Genomic DNA, 23,901 nt, shown 5'->3' with positions numbered 1-23,901 from the left:
TCTATAATAGCCAATAAGTAGAAACTATCTAAATATTATCAACTAATGAATGGGTGAAAAAAATACAGTATATTCATATAGCAGAACATTATTCAGCAATAAAAAGAACATAGCACTAACAGATACTACAACATGGATGAACCCTGAAAACATGCTAAAGTGAAAGAATCTAGTTGCAAAAAAATCCATACCCCATATTTTATGATTTCTTATGTATAATATGGCAATAAGCAAACATATAGAGACTGAAAACAGACTTGAGGTGGCTTAGGGCTGGAGATGTTGGGGGGACATAAAAAGTGACTGTTGGCCGCGCGTGGTGGCTCACACCTGTTATCCCAGCACTTTGGGAGTTCAAGGTGGGCGGATCACAAGGTCAAGAGATCAAGACCATCCTGGCCAACACGGTGAAACCCCGTTTCTACTAAAAATACAAAAAAATTAGCCAGGCGTGGTGCCACATGCCTGTGGTCCCAGCTACTCGGGAGGCTGAGGCGGAAGAATCTCTTGAACCCAGGAGGCGGAGGTTGCAATGAGCCGAGATTGTGCCACTGCACTCCAGCCTGGCGACACAGCAAGACTCCGTCTCAAAAAAAAGTGACTGTTAATTGACTGGAGTAATGGCTGCACAGCACAACTCTATGAATATACTAAAAACTATTAAATACTTTAAATGGGTAAAGTGGATGGTATGTGAATTATATCTCAATAAATCTGTTATATAAAAATTATTGACCTTAAATTAAACTATCTACTATTACCAATGAAAACAACAACAACAACAAAAACTAACCTTGAATACTTGAGAACCAGGCTCATTATAAGTTTTGGCATTTTTTGCTAGGAGATCTATATCTTTGGCCATTGCATGAATACTTTTGTAGCTTCCATTCTACAGTAAACAACAAAATACAGCAGTTCCTTTTAACAAGTCAGTACAACCTTTAAAAAAAAACCTCCACATATTTCCTAAATTGTCACCATATTCTAGGACTTTATTGGAAAGTACACAGATTAACAACATGTAAAGTCATTTTCTTTTTCATAAATTATTACTGTACCCATTTATAAGTAAGTTTCTGAGATAGGTAAAACCAGAGTTGCACTATTCTTATAAAAATAAATTACAATGTTTAAAAAGTCAGGTAAGGTAAAAGTTTTATTTCACATAGTGCTTACTATGTGCCAAGCACAGTTCTAAGTGCTTCATGAATACTAATTCTTTCAAATGGATTTAGTAGTGTGAAGCAAATCTCCCTCTAGTTACATGGACCACTTGGGGTAAAATATGAAATCAGTCCAGCACAGAGGCTAACATTTTGTGAGCACCTACTGTCTGCTACAGCTGTCACATCCCAAGCTCACTCAATCCAAAATGACCCAGGAATACTCATATAGTTGCCTAAATTTACAAATGAAAGAGGGACACATTTTTAGGTAAGAGGCACACATGACTAATGATAATTACACAGAAATGAAAAAAACATGGTTTAGAGAGAGTAAGAAAACCAAACTGAGTGAAGTGGAAGATGGAGAAGGGTAGTAGAACCATAAGCACAGACAGGGTAAAAACAAGAGGCACAATCCAGGCAAAGTAGTGTAGCTATTCATCATGTGAGATTACCCAACAACTATGCAACCTTTGTATACCGAGGGAATCCCAGCACAGGCGTAGGGAGGGCTCTACTTCCCACAATGAGGATAAAAGTGGGCAGATGGTCACTTTGTTAGCAGCCTGGCAGCCAGGGCAAGGGGAAATAACCACAGGTCAGCTAATTCATGCTTAAGTCTAGAGGGACTAATGCAATGGCCAGGATTCATTCCTGACTCCTGCAATGGCAAGAATTCATTCCTGACTCTTGAAGGGGAAGAGAGTCTAGCAGTGGAACAGCAAATATCCAGCGACCGCAGTGGCAAAGGACAGTAGTAACAGCAATGGCACCACAGAGGCTGTGCATAATTTCAGCTGTGCCATGATGTTCCTGAGTTCTGCTTAGTATTCAAATGCTAGTTCTTCAACCTTCCTTCCCAATAATTCTATGAGCTATCCAATAAGCTTTTCAAAAATTTTTTTTCTCCTTAAGTTAGTCAGAGTTGGTTTTGTTCAACTGGTACAAAGAGTTGTGACAAGCTTTAGCAGGCATTAGAAAACAAGTGAATTAAGTCTCTGAGCAAGGGACTGGTAGGAAGAAAGCCAAGGTCAGGAGGCAAGATACAGAAAGGACTAGAAAGCTTTTCATCAGAGAGGCAGGACAAATTATTCCAGTGATTTGGACATAAGAGGACAAGGACCTTGAATTGAGTGACAGCAAAAGGCGACTCTGAGACTTTTGGAAAGAAGAAAGGACAAGATAAGGTAAGAAGTCAAAGAGAGGACTGGGGTTGAGGTACAGATGATTAAAGATCTGATTCGATTTCCAGGATTATGAAAACATAATCCCCCTACTCAGATGTTAGAAATTCCAGGGATTTAGGAGACTTGAGTCATGCTCAGTATTAGTTATTGGGATGATTTAAAAACCAGATGAGGCTGGGCATGGTGGCTCACACTTGTAATTCCAACACTTTGGGAGGCCAAGGCAGGTGGATCGCTTGAGGTCAGGAGTTTGAAATCAGCCTGGCCAACATGCTGAAAACCAGTCTTTACTAAAAATACAAAAATTAGCCAGTCATGTTGGTAGGCAACTGTAATCCAATCCCAGCTACTAGGGAGGCTGAGGCAGGAGAATTACTTGAGTTCGGGAGGTAGAGGTTGCAGTGAGCTGAGATCACATAACTGCATTCTAGCCTGGGTGACAGGGCAAGATTCAGTCTCAAAACAAAAGAAAACACCATTAATAAAACAGATGATACATCAGGGAATCGCATTTTATCATTCTGTGAAAATTTATCTGTGGTACCAGTGATTATACACTGCTACTCTTTACTAATCTCTTAGAATTTAAAGCCAAGAACGCCGGGCGCGGTGGCTCAAGCCTGTAATCCCAGCACTTTGGGAGGCCGAGGCGGGTGGATCACAAGGTCAAGAGATGGAGACCATCCTGGTCAACATGGTGAAACCCCGTCTCTACTGAAAATACAAAACATTAGCTGGGCATGGTGGCGCATGCCTGTAATCCCAGCTACTCAGGAGGTTGAGGCAGGAGAATTGCCTGAACCCAGGAGGCGGAGGTTGCAGTGAGCCGAGATCGTGCCATTGTACTCCAGCCTGGGTAACAAGAGTGAAACTCCATCTCAAAAAAAAAAAAATCAAAAAAAGCCAAGGAAGTTTCTCCTTCCTGGCAAACCACAGTTGCTATCACTCTCATTTCTCAATGAGACTATGTAACACATTGTTTTCCTTTTTGCCTTACCTCCTGGGAGCAGCAGACCCTCCTTATCCTGGAAAGATCAGTGACTCATATTTTTTTTGGCGGGGGGGCTCATGCTGTACATTCTATGTGAGATGATTTATCTATATCATCACTAACGTCTATGACTCTGCAAAGTGGTGATGCTACACGCAACATACAGCAGAGGAAACAGGCAAATCACCTGACCAAAGTGACACAGCTGGTAAGTAGCAGAGCTAGAAAAAGAACCACATCAGTTCTACTCTAAATACTAAATTTCTGTACAATTTAGCTCTTTCTCCCTATATTTTCCCTTACTTCTTATCATCAAATTTTAAATCCTAGTCAGTCACACAGTATTTATTAAGCACCTACTCTGTGGAGAAACAGTCAGTGTAAGGGTTGAGAATATAGACTAGAGTCAGACTGTCTGGATTCAAATCTTACTTCTCCTTACTAGGTGGTGATTTAGTTAAGTTACTTAACATCTCTGGGCTTCAGTTTTCTACCTGCAAAATGAGAATACTAAGAGTACTACCCTGCGGAGTTTTAAGAACTAACTAGCTAATTCACATAAAGCACTTAAAATAGTACTAGTTATATAGCAAGTCTATGTGATTAGTTGCACTATTTACTGCTAGGGATACAGTGAAGGGGAGGGTAAAGAGAGCAAAAGAGAAAAATGTAGCATCTAATTCCACTGACCTTACACTCTAACATCCATTGTGGGTACCTTTTATTCTAACGTACCCTAAAGCTATTTAGAAGCAGATAAAAATAGACCACAAGTTACCCTGTCTACCCTGATGTGATTATTATGCATTGTATGCTTGTATCAAAATTTCATGTACCCCATAAATATATACACCTGCTATGCACCCACAAAAACTAAAAATAAAAATTTAAAAATTAAACAACAAAGCTTTTATTGCCAATATATCTTTTATAATCAGAAATGTCAGTAACCAACGCTTTTTTTGTCCTAAGATGCAATCCAAAACTACAATCAGTAACACTATTTTAATTTGTTTACATGATTTGCTACTAACCACTTACACAGGCATCTAGCTCCTCTGTTTTCTAAAAGCTCCTAGGAAAGATCATAGGCCAATCTGCTCTAAACCACACACATTTACATATGGTCACCTTCATACCTGTATCCTCTGAGCAATGGTCTTGAGATCTATAGGCTCCTTAATTATTGCATAATAATCTGGATATTGCTGGAAGACAAAAAGCCAGGCATGCTCAATAAGTTAAAGTATTCAGCCAATCGGAAGAGAAGGAAGTACACTGACAATCTCTTGTTCAACCAGTTAAGCAGCTTTGTGAGACTCAAGGCTAAAGACACAGCTATACAGCATGTTTATTGTATCTGAAGCAGAAAGATTTTGATTTTAAGAAGCTTCATGACCTAACAGCACGACACAAAAGTTAACACTTGGTATTGAGAATTATTATGCAACTAGCATACTATAATTTAATGTTTTTAAAAAATTCTAGGCCAGGAGACGTGACTCATGCCTGTAATCCCAGCATTTTGCGAGGCCAAAGCAAGCAGATCACAAGGTCAGGAGATCGAGACCATCTGGCTAACATGACGAAACCCTGTTTCTACTAAAAATACAAAAAAAATTTAGCCGGGCATGGTGGCACACGCCTGTAGTCCCAGCTATTTAGGAGGCTGAGACAGGAGAATCACTTTAACCTGAGAGGCAGAGGTTGCCATGTGCCAAGACTGCGTTACTGCACTCCAGCCTGGGCAACAGAGCGAGACTCCGTCTCAAAAAAAAAAAAAAAAAATCTAAATTCACAGAATTCTACAATTTTTCATTGAAGGTGCAGAAAAAATGCTCTTCAAGAGTTTGTTACAGCTGTTTTAATTTTATAATCTAACATAATTATATAATATTCACATAAAATTTGATAGGATTTATAAGTCAAATTGCAAAATTTGTTAGCTTCATGTTTAACTTGATGCTTCTGCTTATTTCAATCAAAGTAAGTTTTTTCAAAACAAAATACCTTTTGAATGAAACTTTGTTATATATTATTATTACTAAACTTAAAAAAAAGAATGAAACTTTGTTAAAGAAATGAAGCAGGTTGGGCACAGTGGCTCACATCTGTAATCCTAGCACTTTGGGAGGCTGAGGTGGGTGGATCACCTGAGGTCAGGAATTCGAGACCAGCCTAGCAAACGTGAGGAAACCCTGTCTCTACTAAAAATACAAAATTAGCCGGGTGCATTGGTGCATGCCTACAATCCCAGCTACTTGGGTATCTGAGACAGGAGAACTGCTCGAACCTGGGAGGTGGAGGTTACAGTGAGCTGAGATCACGCCATTGCACTCCAGCCTGGCAACGAGAGCAAAACTCCATCTCATGAATGAATGAGTGAATGAATGAAGGCAAAATTATTATCAACTTCTGATTTATCAAACACTAGCTCATCCCAAAAAGTTGAATGTATTGAGGAATATCACTGAAGCTTTCACAACAACCTAGAATTACTCACTGCCCTCAGGCTTTCCTACAGATTTTCTTCCTTGGAGGAAATAAGTATAGTTGCCCAAATACCAAAAGTTGGTCTTCTCGGGTGGTTGAGGTTCAGGGGAAGCCAGATAGTGCTCTCCCAGCTCTTCCAACCTGTTCAAACCCTACTGAAGCCCAAATAACAACAAGAAAAGCAGCCTTCACTCAGTTACTAGGGTGAACATCTGTCCCCTAAGCTTACCACGACTTTCTTCACCCTACTCCTTCCTTTACTTGGATCAATCTCTATTTCTGCCCCTTCTCTTCACCAGTTGTACTTCTGAGAGTAAGTTCAGAAGACAAAATATGGCAAGGCCACCCAGCATTGTGTACAAAGTAACCAGAAGTCATCCAATCCCACATATTCCCAATCTACGTCTCCCTCACAGGCAGCCTGCTTGGGATGAACTTATTAAGGAAAGGTGAAAACTGCCCTGCTCCTTCAGGTCTCAATCCTTGTTGTCTTTCAAACTGTCACACCCAGGGGAACCAATAGAAACCTGCTTTTCCAAACCAGCTCCTTCAAGGTGACCTTGAAGGTAAAAATGGGGAACTAATTATTGATATTTCATTGTCCCAAATCACTGTTGACTATCAATTATTATCTTCTGCATAGTAAGAATAAATCTTGAGCAAAGACTGTACTTCTCTTCTATTGTGTGCATGTATGAATGACAGTGAAAGAGAGTGAGAGAGAAGAACAGACAGTCTCTTTCTGTTGCCAAAGTTGGAATACAGTGGCATGATCAGAGCTCACTGAAACCTTGAACTCTTAGGCTCAAGTAATTCTCCCAAATCAGCCCCCAAAACAGGTATGACTACAGGTGCACATCACCATGCCCAGCTAATTAAAAAATTTTTGTTTTGTAGAGACAGTCTCAGCTATGTTAGCCTCTGAAAGCACTAGGATTATAGGTATGAGTCACTGTACCTATCTTGTACTTCTTTTATAATTCTTTTTACTGTAGTAAAATAAATTTCAAGTAGTAACATGAAATTTACCATTTTAGCCATTTTTAAGTGTACAGTTCTGTGGCATTAGGTACACTCAGGCTGCTGTGCAACTATCAACAGCCACCTCCAGAACTTTTTAATCTTGCAAAATGGAAACTCTGTACATACTAAACAACTCCCCTTTCCCTCCAGCCCCTGGCAACCACCATTCTACTTTATGTCTCTAAGATTTTCAGTATTCTAGGTACCTTATATGAGAAATCATACAGTATTTGTCCTTTTGTGACTGGCTCATTTCACTTAACATAGTATCTTCAAGGTTCATGCACGTAGAAAGTTTCAGAATTTCCTTCCTTTTTAATGCCAAATAATACTTTACTCTATGTATATGTCACATATTGTTTACCCATTCATTCACTGATGAACACCTGAGTTGCTTCCATTTTTTGCTATTTTGAATACTGCTATGAATATGGGTATACAAATATCTCTTCAATACTGTGCTTTCACTTTCTTTGGAGTATATACTCAAAGTGAAACTGCTGGATTATATGGTAATTCCATGTTTAATTCTTTAAAGAATCATCACACTGTTTTCTACTTTGCTTAAAATTTTAAGTCATATGACCTATATACTAATTAGATCTTTCTAATAAGATTCACACATAGGACAGCAGTGGTCAGATGCTTTATTTCTAATGTTGTAACTATGCTACAGCTCGTTAAGGCACACCTTTAAATTACCAGTCTTTCCAATGACTGATGAGGAAATGCTAATCATTAGTCAACAAGAATCTTGCATACCTATGACCTACTGGGTTCCAGTTACAGACAAAAACACAAAGGTAAATACAGCATGGTCACTGTCCTCAAGAAACTCAGGGAGTAGAAAAGAAGGTAGACACAAGAGTAAATGATCACAATAGGGCTAAGTGCTGCCACAGAGTACTTCTGAAAGTAAATCCTTACCTAGAAATACAAGAATGCTGAGGTCATGAAAATATTTGCAGTTTCATAGGCTAATGTGAGTCAAATATATATGTTAATTATCTTTTGGGTATAAAGGCATAAGGAGCTCTGATACTTGTTAAAGGTCTCACCTGTCTAGAAAGCCCATTTCTTTTTCAGGTAGAAGAGTACCCTCATTTTTCTCTTTTTAGAATCACCAAGAGATCAAAGAGAAGTAAAAGGCAGAAAAACTCATTTATCTTCCTCTTACTCTATCTTCTGTACAAAGAGAAAGTTTCCACTCTTAAAATGCAAGGTGTAGGCTGGGTGTGGTAGCTTATGCCTGCAATCCCAGCACTTTGGGAGGCTGAGCCAGGTGGATCACTTGAGGACAGGAGTTCAAGATCATCCTGGCCAAGATGGTGAAACCTTGAATCTACTAAAAAATACAAAAATTAGCTGAGTGTGGTGGTGCATGCCTGTAATCCCAGCTGCATGAGAGGCTGAGGCAGGACAATCACTTGAACTCGGGAGGCAGAGGTTGCAGTGAGCCAAGATCATGCCACAGCACTCCAGGCTGGGCAAGAGAGCAGGACTCCATCTCAAAAAAAAAAAAAAAGAAAGAGAAAAAAAGAAAAAGGCTTAGTTAAGGTGTTTATCATTGAAGAATTGCCAATCTTGGAAACAACCCAATGTCCAACCCATTGACTGATCAATGAGTAAACAAAATGTAGTAAGGCATGGTGGCACAAGCCTGTATACCCAGCTACTTGGGAGGCTGACGTAGGATGATCACTTGAATCCACGAGTTTGAGGCCAGCCTAGGCAACACAGTGAGACCCTATCTCTAAACAAAACAAAACAAACGAAACACCCCAAAAAAACTTATAAACAAAATGTATTATATGTAAATAACAAAATACTATTCAGTGTTAAAAAGGGATGAAATTCTGATTCGGGCTACAATATAGATGAATCCTGAACATATGCTAAGAGAAATAAGGCAGTCACAGAAGGACAAATATTGTGTGATTCTTCTTCTATGATATACCTAGAATAGTCAAATTCATATACAACAGAACTGTGGTTGCCCGAAGCTGGGAGAAGAGGGGAGTGGACTTAGTGTTTCATGGGTATGGAGTTTTGGTTTCGTAAGACCAAAAAGTTCCATAGAGTGGTGATGGTTGCATAAAAATGTGAATGTACTTAATGCCACAGAACTATACACTTTAAAATGGCTAAAATGATTAATTTTATGATATGCATCTTTTACCATAAACAAAAATAATTATCAATCAAAAAACATTAAAAAAAAATCACAACTTTCTGATCATGTAAAATGATAGACCTTTTGTACTGCTGTGAAGAGGATCTCATGGCTGCCTCAAACATCTTCCTTCTATTTAATTTTTGAGATGGAGTGTCACTATGTCACCCAGGCTGGAGTGCAGTGGCGTGATCTCAGCTCACTGCAACTTCCAGGTACCTCCCAGGTTCAAGCAATTCTCCTACCTCGGCCTCCTGAGTAGCTGGGATTACAGGCGTCCGCCACCACGTATGGCTAACTTTCATATTTTTAGTACAAACGAGGTGTCACCATGTTGGCCAGGCTGGTCTCTCCTGACCTCAGGTGACCCACCCGCCTCAGCCTCCCAAAGCGCCAGGACTACAGGCATGAGCCACTGTACCTGGCCCAACATCTTCCTTCTAAACTTACTTTATTTATTAGTAACTAATAAAATTATTGAAGTACTGAAAACAAAACACTGTAACTTACCTGTTTTTAATTGCATCACTTACCACTTTAGAAGGCAGTTTCTGAAAAAGTTCGCTAATGAGACGTCCCGATGGATTTGTAGCTACAACTATGGCTTCAAGAAGCTGCTCCAGGATCTCCTTCAAGTAAGTTGGAGAAGACTGGTAATGAGGAGAAAAAAGTACTTTGTAAGAGAATAAAATGTTGAATATTACACAGCTTCTAAAATTGTAAAGCTAATTCAAAAGAGCAACTTTTTTTTTTTTTTTGAAGATGGGAGAGGCTGGAGTGCAGTGGCATGATCTCAGCTCACTGCAACCTCTGCTTCCTGAGTTCCAGCAATTCTCCTGCCTCAGCCTCCCGAGTAGCTGGGATTACAGGCAGGCGCCACCACACCCAGCTATTCTGTGTATTTTTAGTAGAGACAGGGTTTCACCAAGTTGGCCAGGCTGGTCTCGAACCCCTGACCTCATGGTCCTCCCACCTTGGCCTCCCAAAGTGCTGGGATTATAGGCATGAGCCACCAGGCCTGGCAAAAAAGAGCAACTTCTAAGCAGTGCTTATTTTAAGTCCAAATTTCAAGAATATCCCATAATGTTCTGATGCTGGACACAGGCATTGTATCCCTAGAACAACCTATATGAAACTAATGAGGCTCCTTATATTATTTTTTCAATGAAATCTCTTCTACTAGGTACTTCTACTGAAACTTTTTCTACAGTAAGTATTGTAATGGCAAAGTTTAAGTGCCACAAATGTGAAATGAGCAACTCAGCAGGAGAAAACATGTCCCATAATAGCTGGTCATTTCTATATCTGCTGTTCACATCTATTAAGTCTTCATATTCTTACAGGACAATGATTAATTACATACTTTTAACCACGGGGTGCTCTACCAGGTCTAACAACAATTCAAATTAAGTCAACACGAAACAGCAATTAAGTAAATCAATGTGCACCATTTCTGCTCTTCAGATTGACTGGTTTATACCTAGCTTAGTCACTATTTCAACAAAGTATATGCCTCAAAGAGTACTTGACCAGGGAGGGTCCAAGTTTGAAGCAAGTTTCTAGAATAAGCAATGGGATGTCTCAGTCAAGGATTAAATGATGCTTCTAGTCCAGTCATTATTTATGCATATAAAATAAACAGTAATGGTTATTTCTGGTTTAAATAATCAGAGCACTGGCATTTTGTCCCAATCCAACAGAAGCTCTTTTTATTTAGTATACAGGTAGTCTCAATTTTAAGGTCCAACACTTTTTTTTCCCCGCTCTGTCATCCAGGTTGGAGTGAAGTGGCGTGACCACGGCTCATTGCAGCCTCAAACTCCTGGGCTCAAGCAATCCTCCTACCTCAGCTTTTCAAGTAGCTGAGACCACAGGTGCGTGGTTTTTTTTTTTTTTTTTTTTAACTTTTTGTAGACATGAGCATATCACTAAATTGCCCAGGCTGGTCTCAAATGCTTGGGTTCAAGCGATCCTCCAGTCTCAGCCTCTGAAAGTGTTGGGATTACAAGCGTGAGCCACGTCACCAGTCCCAAGAAAATCATCCTTGATTTAAAAATCAGAAGCCTGAAAATTTCTTCTTCCTCCATGAGAATTGTAGAGCTAGAAAGAAGCTTGGGGTCTGGCAAGGTGGCTCATACCTGTAATCTCAGCACTTTGGGAAGTGGAAGCGGGCATATCACCTGAGGTCAGGAGTTGGAGACCAGCCTGGCCAACATGGTGAAACCCCGCCAATATTAAAAATCCAAAAATTAGTTGGCATGGTGGTGGGCATCTGCAATCCCAGCTACTAGGGAGGCTGAGGCAGGAGAATCATTTGAACCCAGGAGGTAGAGGCTGCAGTGAGCCGTGATCGCACCACCGCACTCCAGCCTGGGTGAAAGAGCAAGACATCATCTCAAAAAAAAAAAAAAAAAATCTGAAAGAGGCTTGGGAGGTATAAATGTGAATGTACAAGATCCTCCCAATTTCTCATCAATTGTGTATTACAAAAAGAAATACAGGCAAGTCTTAAATGTAGGGATTTTAATTTTTTGACTACAGCCCTGCAGGCCTACACTAAGCATGGGGCCTCTGCAAGCAGTGTTCTTCCCAAAAAAGCATGGGCTGCTTCTCCTGTATTCATAATCAGAGAGTAAATTTCCAGGGAATTCCTATTTTTAGCATTCTATCTAGTTCCAATCACTTAATTACTTAAAGAAACTGACAAGGTGCCAAAGAACTCTATATATATATAAAATAGATATAAAATATATATATAGGAACTGTGTGTGTGTGTACATGTTTTTTTTGTTGTTGTTGGTGGTGGTGGTTTTTTTTTTTTTTTGAGACAGTCTCTCACTCTATCACCCAGGCTGGAGTACAGTGGCATGATCTTGGCTCACTGCAACCTCTGCCTCCCAGGTTCAAGAAACTCTCGGCCGGGCGCGGTGGCTCAAGCCTGTAATCCCAGCACTTTGGGAGGCCGAGGCGGGTGGATCACGAGGTCGAGAGATCGAGACCATCCTGGTCAACATGGTGAAACCCCGTCTCTACTAAAAATACAAAAAATTAGCTGGGCCTGGTGGCACGTGCCTGTAATCCCAGCTACTCAGGAGGCTGAGGCAGGAGAATTGCTTGAACCCAGGAGGCGGAGGTTGTGGTGAGCCGAGATTGCGCCATTGCACTCCAGCCTAGGTAACAAGAGCGAAACTCCGTCTCAAAAAAAAAAAAAAAAAAGAAACTCTCAGGCCTCAGCCTCCGGAGTAGTTGGGACTACCAGTGCCCGCCACCATGCCTAACTAATTTTTGTATTTTTACTAGAATCAGGGTTTCACCATGTTGGCTAGGCTAGTCCCAAACTCCTGATCTCAGGTGATCTGCCTACCTTGGCCTCCCAAAGTGCTGGGATTACAGGGGTAAGCCATAGCACCTGACTAGGAACTGTATTTTGAGACTCTAAGAAGTAATTATATTTTTGAGAAATTCACCCATCACTGCTTCTCTGTGTTCCAGCAAAAGGCCTATGTAGGTAAGTTACAGAAGAAAGGACAATATTCTGCATTGTGCTTCTTACAATTTAGCTGTAAAGACTTATGATCCCTATACTATTCTTTTTTTTCTTTTCAAACATGTCTTTTTTGGTTTTTGTTTTTTTGAGACAGTCTCACTCTGTGGCCCAGACTGAAGTGCAATGGTGCCATCTCGGCTTATTGCAACCTCCACCTCCCGGGTTCAAGCGATTATCCTGCTTCAGCCTTATGAGTAGCTGGGATCACAGGCGTGTGCAACCACACCCAGCTAATTTTTGTATTTTTGGTAGAGATGGGGTTTCACCATGTTGGCCAGGCTTTCTTGAACTCCCAACCTCAAGTGTTCCTCCCACCATGGCCTCCCAAAGTGCTGGGATTACAGGTATGAGTCACCATGCCTGGCCATCAAACATGTGTCTTTATTTAGTAAATATTTATCAGTACCTACATGTCACGCATAGTGTAGATATCAGGAATAAATGAGCAAGAAGATACCTTCTGAGGAGCTATCATTCTACTTGGGGGAAGAGAGAAAAACATGTAAACTAGTATGTTATTTCATATATAGCGACATTATAAAAACTGAAGACAACCCTGTGATGACAGGGTGGGGTAGGGGCTGAACAGGAGGAAGGGAGAGCAAACAATTTAGACAGGGTGGTCAGGAAAGTCCTGTCTCAGTTGACACCATTTGAGATGGTGTCAGAATAATAAAAAAGAGCCCGTCATGGGAAAAGCCAAAGGAGGAGTTTTCTACGCTGAAGAACAACTGCAAAATTCCAGAGGCAGAAACACACCTGGTATGTTCTAGCAACATTAACCTTTATTACCTACAGAAATATTCCTCACTAAAGTGATTACACTCCAACTTCTAATCACAACACTGCCTTCCCTTACGTGATGTCTCAATGTAGCAATACTGGACTAGTCCTTGATAATATCAAGATTCTCTTTAAAACTGAGTGGGAAATATGCATTAAGATAAGTACAATTCACGAAAATCACCACACATGGCATACATTGTCCAGGATATCCTAGGAGCCCTTAAGAATGGAGTGGGGCTTTCTGGCTGAATATCCTTTTACCCTCCCATTTACCAATACAATTGCACAGGAATTCCTGTTGCCCACAACAGCCCAGAGGGAATCATAAGAAGGGGCGCTCTCTGCCTTCCAAAAGCCCATCCATCACAAGTTACAGCTGCACACTTACTCCTTCAGTCATTGTGCCTTGATTGTCTTGCCCATCTTCATCATCATCTTCATCATCTGCTTCTCCTTTCTGAACAAACTCATTTCTTGTTCGAAGGTACAAATCCCAGAGTTTGCAAGCAGCTTTATATTCAGGAGAATCTGGCTATATGTTAACCAAAGGAAAAAAAAAAATCACTTTAGTAAGGTATTGGAAATCAGTTGCTAATTTTAAAGCACCCTGTTTCCGCAAAGACTAGTATTTTAAGACACAATTTTTAAAATTCTATTACAAATGTTAATATCTTCATGATTAATACTTCTATTTTGAAATTCTTTAATACGCTGTTTGAAGATGTCTGTTCCTGAAGTACAGTGAGCATGACAAACTTTTGACTAAAACCTTCTAGTAAAAACAATGTCAAATGCAATGTTTAAAAAATAAAATAAAACTTTAAATATGCATCCATGGGATGCCAATAGAATGTAAAGATGTTCACAGAAGTAAGGAGTAAAACCAGGAACCCAAATGAAAACCCAGAACACTGAAGTCAAATGTTCACCTTGAGGGCATTTATTTGTGATAAAACCAAGCTTTGGTTTCCAACGCTTCTCTGGGCAGCAAGAAGGAGAGACGAAAGTTAAGTTCTACCAGAAACTGGGAATCCAAAGGCCACAGCTGCACTGCTAGTGGAAATTCAAATCAGTGTCTGTATTGCCAGGGAACATGGAAGACTGCCCATCTCAATCTCTACCTATCTAAACTCATACCTATCTCAAACCATGGCACTGAGAGGAGAGGAGAGGCATGAAATGAATCTCCTTTGAGAATTCTTCATCATAACTTAGCCTTAACAAAGGCCAGTTACCCTGGACAAGCAGCAAATCATCTCTGGATGAAACCAACTTCAATTTAATGCTTCAGTGATCTCTAAAGTTAAAGTTCCAAGAAATAGGAGTCCATAGTCAAAAGTCATGAGCCACATAAGAATCAAAGAATCACAAGAGAAAGCTAGCAAAAATGACAGTGAAACAAATATATTATATATTAGAATTCGAATATTAGATTATCAGAATAATCTGCCATAGAATAAAAAACAGGTATGTTAAAAACGTTTAAAAATTGGGCATGGTGGCGCATACCTGTTAGCTACTTGGGAGGGTGAGGCAGGAGGATCACTGGAGCCCAATGAGGCTGCAGTGAGCTACAACTGTGCCTGTGAATAGCTAGTGCACTCCAGCCTAGGTGACAGATCAAGACTTTATCTCTTAAAAAAAAAAAAGTTTAAAGAAACAATGAGTTTGAAAATATGAGTGAAGTTCTAGAGACTCTAAAAAAGAAGCTACTTCCTATGTATAGAAAAAATAAAATTAAAACGCAAATACGAATTTTGTATGTAACTGATTTAAGAGATTTCACCAAGAAAACTGAAAGAACTAAAAAAATTATCTAAAAAAGCAACACAGACACAAAAGCAGAAAATACGAAAAGTTAAGAGAAATGGAGACCTGTGGGAAGTCTAATATAACATCCAGTCAGAGTTTCTACAAGAACAGAGAACAGGGCAAAAGCAAAATGCTAAGACATGGCTAAAAGCTTTCCAAAGATGGGCAAGGCACGATGGCTCATGCCTGTAATTTCCGCACTTTGGGAGGCCAAGGTGGGCAGATCACGAGGTCAAGAGATCAAGACTATCCTGGCCAACACGGTGAAACCCTGTCTCTACTAAAAATATTAAAATTAGCTGGGCGTGGTGGTGTGCGACTGTAGTCCCAGCTACCTGGGAGGCTGAGGCAGGAGAATTGCTTGAACCTGGGAGGCGGAGGTTGTAGTGAGCCAAGATCCTGCCACTGCACTCCAGCCTGGCACCTGGCTACTGAGCAAGACTCTTGTCTCAAAAAAAAAAAAAAAAAAAAGAAAGAAAGAAAGAAAAAAAACTTTCCAAAGACAATGAGAAACACCAATCTAAGATTTATGAAGCACTACTCCTCGTAAATTCTATAAATAAAAGGATATCTAAATAATTTATCACAATGAAACTGCAGAATACAAAAGAGAAAAAGATACTGAAGATAGCCAGAAAAGAAACAGATAACCTTTAAAGGAACTACAATTATACTGATGAATGACTTCTCAATAGCAAAAAAGGAATGAAGAACAAAGAAAGTAGTAATAATGGTACTGACTCCACAAACCAATAGTATTATTATTAATGTTTTTAAAGACAGTATGTCACTGTTGCCCAGGCTGAAGTACAGTGGCATGATCACAGCACACTGCAGCCTTGAACTCTCGGGCTCAAATGATCCTTCCACCTCAGCCTCTCAAGTAACTTGGACTACTGGTGCACTCCACCACACTTGGCCAATTAAAACCTTTTTTTTCCCCATAGAGATGGGGTCTTCGTACATTGCCTAGGCTGGTTAAAGCAATTCTCCTGCCTCAACCTCCCAAAGCACTGAGATTATAGGCATGAGCCATCATGCCTGGCTCAATTATTTTACAGCAGGGGTCCCTAACCCCCAAGCCACAAACAACTACCAGTCCATGGTCTGTTAGGAACTGGGTTGCACAGCAGGAGGTAAGCTCAGGCAAGACAGCATTACTACCTGAACTCCACCTCCAGTCACATCAGCAGTGGCATTAGATTCTCATAAGAGTGTGAACCCTATTGTGAACTGTGCATGCAAGAGATCTAGGTTGTGAGGTCCTCATAAGAAATCTAATGCCCAATGATCTGAGAAGGAAGAGTTTCATTTTGACCCGGCCCCCTACATTCACCACTGTCCATGGAAAATTGTCTTCCACAAAACTGGTCCCTTGTGCCAAAAAGCTTGAGGACCACTGTTCTATGAGATTCAAAAACTGCCATAAAAGAACTAAAGTACACAGCACCAGCATTATAAATAAGAAAAAGAGTGATCAGAGTTGAATTATTTTAAAGTAATTATACTGTTTGGAGAATTAAGATCCTGATTAGCTTCTGGCTTTGATGAGTTAATGATGCATAATAAAACTTCTTGGGTAAGAACTAAAAGGTTATCCATAGGTGTTACAATTTCCAAATTTTAGAGTTAATAAGAGAAAAAACCATTTTCAAATAAACAAAATCAAAAGAAGGCATAAAGAAAAAAATAACAAAATGCATTGAAGAGTAAGATAAAGAAACTGAGCAAGGTAGTGGGCACCTACAGTCCTAGCTACCTGGAGGCTGAGGTGGGAAGATTGCTTGAATCCAGGAGTTTCAGGCCACCCTGGGCAACTTAGTGAGACTTCATCTCTTAAAAGGATTTAAGGCCAGGCACGGTGGCTAATGCCGATAATCCTAGCACTTTGGGAGGCTGAGGTGGGTGGATCATCTGAGGTCAGGAGTTTAAGACCAGTCTGGCCAAAATTGTGAAGCCCCATCTCTACTAAAACACAAAAATTAGCCAGGCATGATGGCGGGTGCCTGTCATCCCAGCTACTTGGGAGGCTGAGACGGGAGAATTGCTTGAACCTGGGAGACAGTGGTTACAGTGAGCTAAGATCACGCCACTGAACTGCAGCCTGGGCAGCTGAGTTAAGATTCCATCTCAAAAAATATATAAAATAAAATAAAATAAATAAAAAGATGAGATGAAAGAAAGTAGAAATTTAGATTTCAGAAATATATCCAAACAAAATGATAATTACTAAAACTGTAAAGAGTTGAAATGCCCTAGTTAAAAGGTAAAGATTATACACTGGAGTAACAGAAGTTCAGATATATGTTTACAAGACATACCTAAGCACTGAAAGAATATGAATGTATTAAAAATATAAAAATGAAAAAAACAAACTAGGTAAATACCAAAACAAACTAATGTAACTACATTAATGTCAGACAAAATAGACCAAATAAAATACTTTACTAGTAATAAAAAGGGCTATCCCATAACGCCAAAAAATTCAATTTACTAGGACAGTAATTTTAAACTTCTATTTTCCTATTTGCATAATTTCAAAACATACAAGCAAATATTAACAGAATTATAAGGAGAAACAGACATATCCATAATGAGAGTAAGAGATTTTAAAACACTGAATTCAGTAAGTGGATAGTTTCATACAGGCAAATCAGTAAGGATGTAAAAGATTTGGCTGGGCGTGGTGGCTCACGCCTATAATCAAAGCACTGTGGAGGCCAAGGTGGGTGGATCACCAGAGGTCGGGAGCTCAAGACCAGCCTAACCAATATGGTGAAATCCTGTCTTTAAAAATAAATAAATAAATAAATAATAAAAGATTTTAAAAGGGCTGGGCACAGTGGCTCACCTGAGGTCAGGAGTTCAAGATCAAGATCAATATCAGCCTGGCCAACAGGGTAAAACCCCATTTCTACTAAAAATACAAAAATTAGCCAAGTGTGGAAGCACACACCTGTAGTTCCAGCTACTCCAGAGGCTGAAGCAGGAGAATCACTTGAACCCGGGTGGTGGAAGTTGCAGTGAGCCGAGATCATGCCACTGCATTCCAGCCTGGGTGACAGAGTAAGACTCTGTCTCCCCCCCCCCAAAAAAAAGGTTGTTCATAAGATTTCCACGATTAAAAAAAAATGATTGTAGCAACATAATTAAATAGCAGAGCATGTGATCCAATGAACACAAGCAAAGCATTGTGTAATATAAATGGTACTCTGGTTATGTTCACATTAATTCATAGCAGCATAACTCATAATAGCTAAAAGCAGAAACCAAATTTCCATCAACTAGGGAATGGATAAACAAAATGTGGTATATTCATACAATGGAATATGAATCAGCCATAAAACAGAAAGAAGTACTGATACACAGTTGCAACATGAATGATACCTAAAGACATTATATTCGCTGAAAAAAGCCCATCACAAAAGGCCATACACTGTATGACTATTTATATGCAATGCCTGAACAAACAAATCCATACAGTAGGAAAGTAAATTAATGGCTGCCAAAGGCTGTCACGGGGGAAAGGGAAGTGCCTGCTAATGGGCATGGTTTTCTTTTATATTCTAGAGTTATATAGTAGTGACAGTTGCAAAATTTTGTAAATAACTAAAAACTCCTTAATTCTACATTTTAAGATGGTATATAAATTATATTATGTCAATTTTAAAATACATATATATATGCTGGGTGTCGTGACTCACATCTGTAATCCCGGCATTTTGGGAGGCTGAGGCAGGTGGATTACCTGAGTTTAGGAGTTCAAGACCAGCCTGGGCCAAATGGTGAAACCCCATCTCTATACTAAAATATAAAAAATTAGCCAGGCATGGTGGTGTGCACCTGTAGTCCCAGTTACTCAGGAGGCCAAGGCAGAATTGCTTGAACCCAGGAGACGGAGGTTGCAGTGAGCCAAGATTATGTCAATGCACTCCAGCTTGGGTGACAGAGCAAGACTCGTCTCAAACTAACAAAAACAAAAACAGGCCGGGTGTGGTGCTTCACGTCTGTAATCTCAGCACTTCGGGAGGCTGAGGCAGGTGGGTCACGAGGTCAGGAGATCGAGACCATTGTGGCCAACATGGTGAAACCCTGTCTCTACTAAAAATAGAAAAATTAGCTGACATGGTGGTGTGTGCCTGTAATCCCAGCTACTTGGGAGGCTGAGGCAGGAGAATCGCTGGAACCAGGGAACTGGAGGTTGCAGTGAACCGAGACCATGCCTTTGCACTCTAGCCTGGCAACAGAGCAAGACTCCGTCTCAAAACAAAACAGAAACGTTTATAATTTCAAGAATAAACTTAACAACATATTTGTAGAATCTTTAAAACATTTAAAGCTTTACTAAGACACTTTTAAAATTCAAAAAATAATTTTTGTGTGCTTGCTGACTTAACACATTAATGTAAAACGTGTAGGAAATGGCAAAAGGTCAAGTACAGTTAACCTGCTTTCTTACTCGATAAAGAATTAGAAAGCAAGTTGGGCATGGTGGCTCATGCCTGTAATCCCAGCACTTTGGGAGGCTGAGACAGGTGTATTGCTTGAACCCAGGAAGTTCAAGACCAGCCTAGGCAACATGGCAAAATCTCATCTCTACCAAAAATACAAAAAGTCAGCCAGGTGTGATGTTTGCACGCTAACTGGTAGGCTAAGGTAGGAGGATTGTTTGAGCCTAGGTGACGGGAGTTGTAGTGAGCCAAGATCAGACCACTGCACTCCAGCCTGGGCAACAAAGGAGACTGTTGGAATTAGGTTGGGCACCGTGGCTCACGCCTGTAATCCCAACATTTTGGGAGACCAGGGTCAGGAGATCGAGACCATCCTGGCCAACATGGTGAAATCCTGTCTCTACTAAAATACAAAAAAAAAAATGAGCTTGGTGTGGTGGCACATGCCTGTAGTCCCAGCTACTCAGGAGGCTGAGGCAGGGGAATCACTTGAACCCAAGAGGCAGAGGTTGCAGTGAGCCGAGATCGTACCACTGCATTCCAGCCTGACGACAGAGTGAGACTCCGTCTCAAAAAAAAAAAAGCCAAAGTAATTATGATAGAAATAGAATGACCTAGTAACAGATAAACTGGTCTTTGGAACAGAATAAAAGGACAGAAACAGATCCATGAATACATGGAAATGATGACAACAGTGACTGTGAACAAATGCAGAGAGAATAGTGTTGGCTATACCTGTGGGAAAAAAAACAGAGTCCTATCTTATAAAAGACAAAAATCAATCCCAGCTGCATTAAAGGCTTATATGAAAGACAAAAGTATAAAACTTTAAGAAGAGTATACAAGAGAAGAAAGAATATAATCTTTGGGTAAGAGGAATCTCTGAAACAAGCTACGAAGAATAAATCAAAGATTGATAAATTTGATTATATTAAAAGAAAACACAGCTGAGCACGGTGGCTCATGCCTGTAATCCCAGCACTTTGGAAGGCCGAGGTGGGTGGGTCACGAGGTCGAGAGACAGAGACCATCCTGGCCGACATGGTGAAACCCCATCTTTTCAAATACATAAATGCATACATACATACATACATTTCTGTTCATCAAAAAACACCATGCATGGTAAAAACCCATCTTCAAAAATAAATAAATACATTTCTGTTCATCAAAAAACACCATGAAGGGTGAAAATATAGAAGATAACTAAAACATACAAAATCAAAAAATAAAAAAAAAACACATATAATCAAAAAAGGATTAGTATCTACAATAATTTAAAAATTTCTATGGCTGGGCACTGTGGCTCACACCTGTCATCTGAGCACTTTGAGAAGCCAAGGTGGGTGGGTCACTTGAGGTCAGGAGTTGGAGACCAGCCTGGCCAACACAATAAAACCCCGTTTCTACTAAAAATACAAAAAATTAGCCAGGTGTGGTAGCAGGCACCTGTAATCCCAGCTACTCGGGAGGCTGAGGCAGGAGAATCGCCTGAACTCAGAAAGCAGAGGTTCCAGTGAGCTGAGATTGTGCCACTGCGCTCCAGCCTGGAGAACATAATGGGACTTCGCCTAAAAAAAAAAAAAAACTTCTAAAGCCAGTAGTGGTGGCTCATATCTGTAGTACCAGCTACACAGGCTGAGGCAGGAGGATTACTTGAGGCCAGGAGTTTGAGACCAGCCTGGGATAGTGACACTCTGTCTCTAAAAAAAAAAAGAAAAAAAAATTCCAGAAACATGAAAATGACTAACAAACCAAGAGAAAAACGGGCAAAAGATCTGAGCAGACAGAGGAGAAATAAGAATAGCTTATAATCGTATGAATATGGGCTGGGCACAGTGGCTCATGCCCGTGAACCCAGCAACTCAGGAAGCCAAGGCAGGTAGATCACTTGAGCCCAGGAGTACCAGCCTGGGCAACATGGTGAAACCCCCAACACTACAAAACATACAAAAATTAGCTGGGCATGGTGGCACACACCTCTAGTGCCAGCTACTCAGGAAGCTGAGGTGGGAGGATTGCTTGAACCTGGAAGGTGGAGGTTGCTGTGAGCCGAGATCTCACCACCGTACTCCAGTCCCTGTAACAGAGCAAGACCCTGTCTCAAAAAGTCAAAAATTAAAATAAGTAAATATATAAGAAATAAAAATCATTTGAATATTCAGTCTCTTTACAAATAAGACAAACATAAACTCAAGCCACAAAAAGAAACCACTACTCACCTGCCAGATTTATAAGTATTAGAAAGCCAGACAATAATCAAATTGGGAGCTTCCAAATTTCATAATTTCTTACCTTATAATAGGCCTTTGCATTGTTAAAAAGGAGCTGGAAGTCAGCAGTCAGCAAATTAACATCATCATACTCTTCCATTTTTAGTTTCTGCTGGATTTTCATCAAATCAATGGGCTGAGAAACCACTTCATAATAGTCTGGTTGATTTCTGTTACAATTTAGATTTTTTTAAAGAGATATTAATCTGAAGCTTACAAGAAGCTGTATTTCAAAACTATTATGATAATGTTCAACATTCCAAGTGACAGCATATTAGAATCTTTCATGGACTTTGGAGCTTACTTTAAAAAAAAATCTGCCAACAAACTCACATTATTGGAACTAAAAGAGAGTAACAAAAGCAAGATGTATATGCATTCCCTTTTCAAAACATACGTTAATGACATAAAAACCTAAATTAACATCTGTGAGGGTCTTTTATGTGCTAAATATTTAATGTTTACAGCACCAATGCTAAACCTATGTTGATGGTATCTTTTATAAATGAAGATGACTCAACTTTCATAGTGCTCAAAACTGTGAAAATAGAGACGTGTTTCAACTCTCTTCATAAACTTACAAAATGGATTCTTTCTTCAGTGAGGGACCACATACATTTTTTTCTACCAAGTTCTATCAAATGCCTATTACAGAGTCTGCTTTAATAGCAATTACTATAATTACAAAGGAGGAAGATGATCCCTTGGCTTAAGTAGCTTACCAAAGATGAACAGATTTAAGAAACATCTAAATACAACCAAACTCTTGGAGAGAAAAAAAAAAAAAAAGCATGGGACTAAGAAACACAAAATTTAGCTTCACAGTTATACCTTTCAGGAGGGAGTAGTAAGGAACACACAAGAAACTTTGAAGGTAATTATAATGACACAATTTCTTAAAATAATTTTTTTCTTAGATTTCTTAAGTAATTTTAATGACAATTATCTTAAGTTCCCAAAATAACTATTTGGGTTTAGGGTTCATGGATATTTATTATTTTTTCTGGCTTTTTTCAAATGAAGTTACAGGAGATAAGTAAGCCTTCTAAAAATCGATGTGAGTGACTATTTTCTCAATTCTCCCACAGGGGTAAGTATTCTGCCCCATTCTAGATGCATAAGAGATAAGTTATTACAAATAATATCATGGTGATTAAGGCTTAAATCTCTCTTGGAACTTAGCTGACAGGTTATAATCATTCTTTTATTATATATACTTAAATTATTTTTTACTTTTTATTCTGACATAAAAGTTGTAAAAATAGTACTTTTTTTCTGAACCATCTGAATAAACTCTGACATGATGCCCCATCATTCTTGATCATTTAATGTTTGTTTGTTTCCTACAAACAAGGACCACAACTCAACCATCAAAATCAGGAAATAAATGTTAATACAGTACCATTGACCACTGAACTGTGCAGGTCCACTTATATGCGAACTTTTTTCAACCAAAAAAATTCAGAGAGAATCTTGAGAAATCAGAGAAAAAGCAAAAAGAATACTAATGTTGTCAGTGGTATCAAGGGACTTTCTCGGTTTTGGTTTTTTGTTTTTTTTTTTTTGAGACAGGGTTTCACCATGTTGCCCAGGCTGGTCTCGAACTCCTGAGCCAAGTACAGCTATCAGCCTGCCTCGGCCTTCCAAAGTGCTAGGATTACAGGTGTGAGCCACTGTGCCCAGCCACAGGGGACTTTCTCACAGCCAACATTAGGGCTTTGATAACCTAATATCCAAAATGGTCTTCTTCATGTGGGCCTACTCTCCTTGCTGATGCAGGACCTCAGCAGTCTCTCAAGTTTAGGGGATTATCCATAGATATCTGAGAACTCAATGAGGACATGTGCCTAGAAAGAACACTATGCCCCAGAATCACTGCTACTAGATTACTCACATTTTTAAAATTACCACAAACACAAAAGAAATATCAGGATCCCAACCACTCACTCTGTATCATATGGTCAAAACAGGGTCCTCTCATTTTAAAATGAAAGAGTTT

At 39.7% G+C, this 23,901-nt stretch overlaps 1 protein-coding gene across 50 annotated transcripts in view; it reads right to left on the bottom strand.

Annotated features, from left to right (window-relative positions):
* PBRM1 (polybromo 1) overlaps window positions 1-23,901 on the bottom strand; it is a 152,928-nt gene that overhangs the window by 110,849 nt on the left and 18,178 nt on the right. For all 50 annotated transcript variants that reach the window (XM_074403700.1, XM_039477145.2, XM_074403739.1 and 47 more), the window contains 5 exons: window positions 21,925-22,072; window positions 13,758-13,901; window positions 9,570-9,686; window positions 4,487-4,555; window positions 794-892 (listed from right to left, as the gene is read on the bottom strand). In XM_074403700.1, coding sequence (XP_074259801.1) covers window positions 794-892; window positions 4,487-4,555; window positions 9,570-9,686; window positions 13,758-13,901; window positions 21,925-22,072 — 577 coding nt within the window. The remainder of the gene's footprint in view (window positions 1-793; window positions 893-4,486; window positions 4,556-9,569; window positions 9,687-13,757; window positions 13,902-21,924; window positions 22,073-23,901) is intronic.

The sequence above is a fragment of the Saimiri boliviensis genome, chromosome 8, assembly GCF_048565385.1.
Source record: "Saimiri boliviensis isolate mSaiBol1 chromosome 8, mSaiBol1.pri, whole genome shotgun sequence".
In the NCBI taxonomy this organism is placed as follows: domain Eukaryota; kingdom Metazoa; phylum Chordata; class Mammalia; order Primates; family Cebidae; genus Saimiri; species Saimiri boliviensis.
This window is presented reverse-complemented; position numbering and strand designations above follow the sequence as displayed.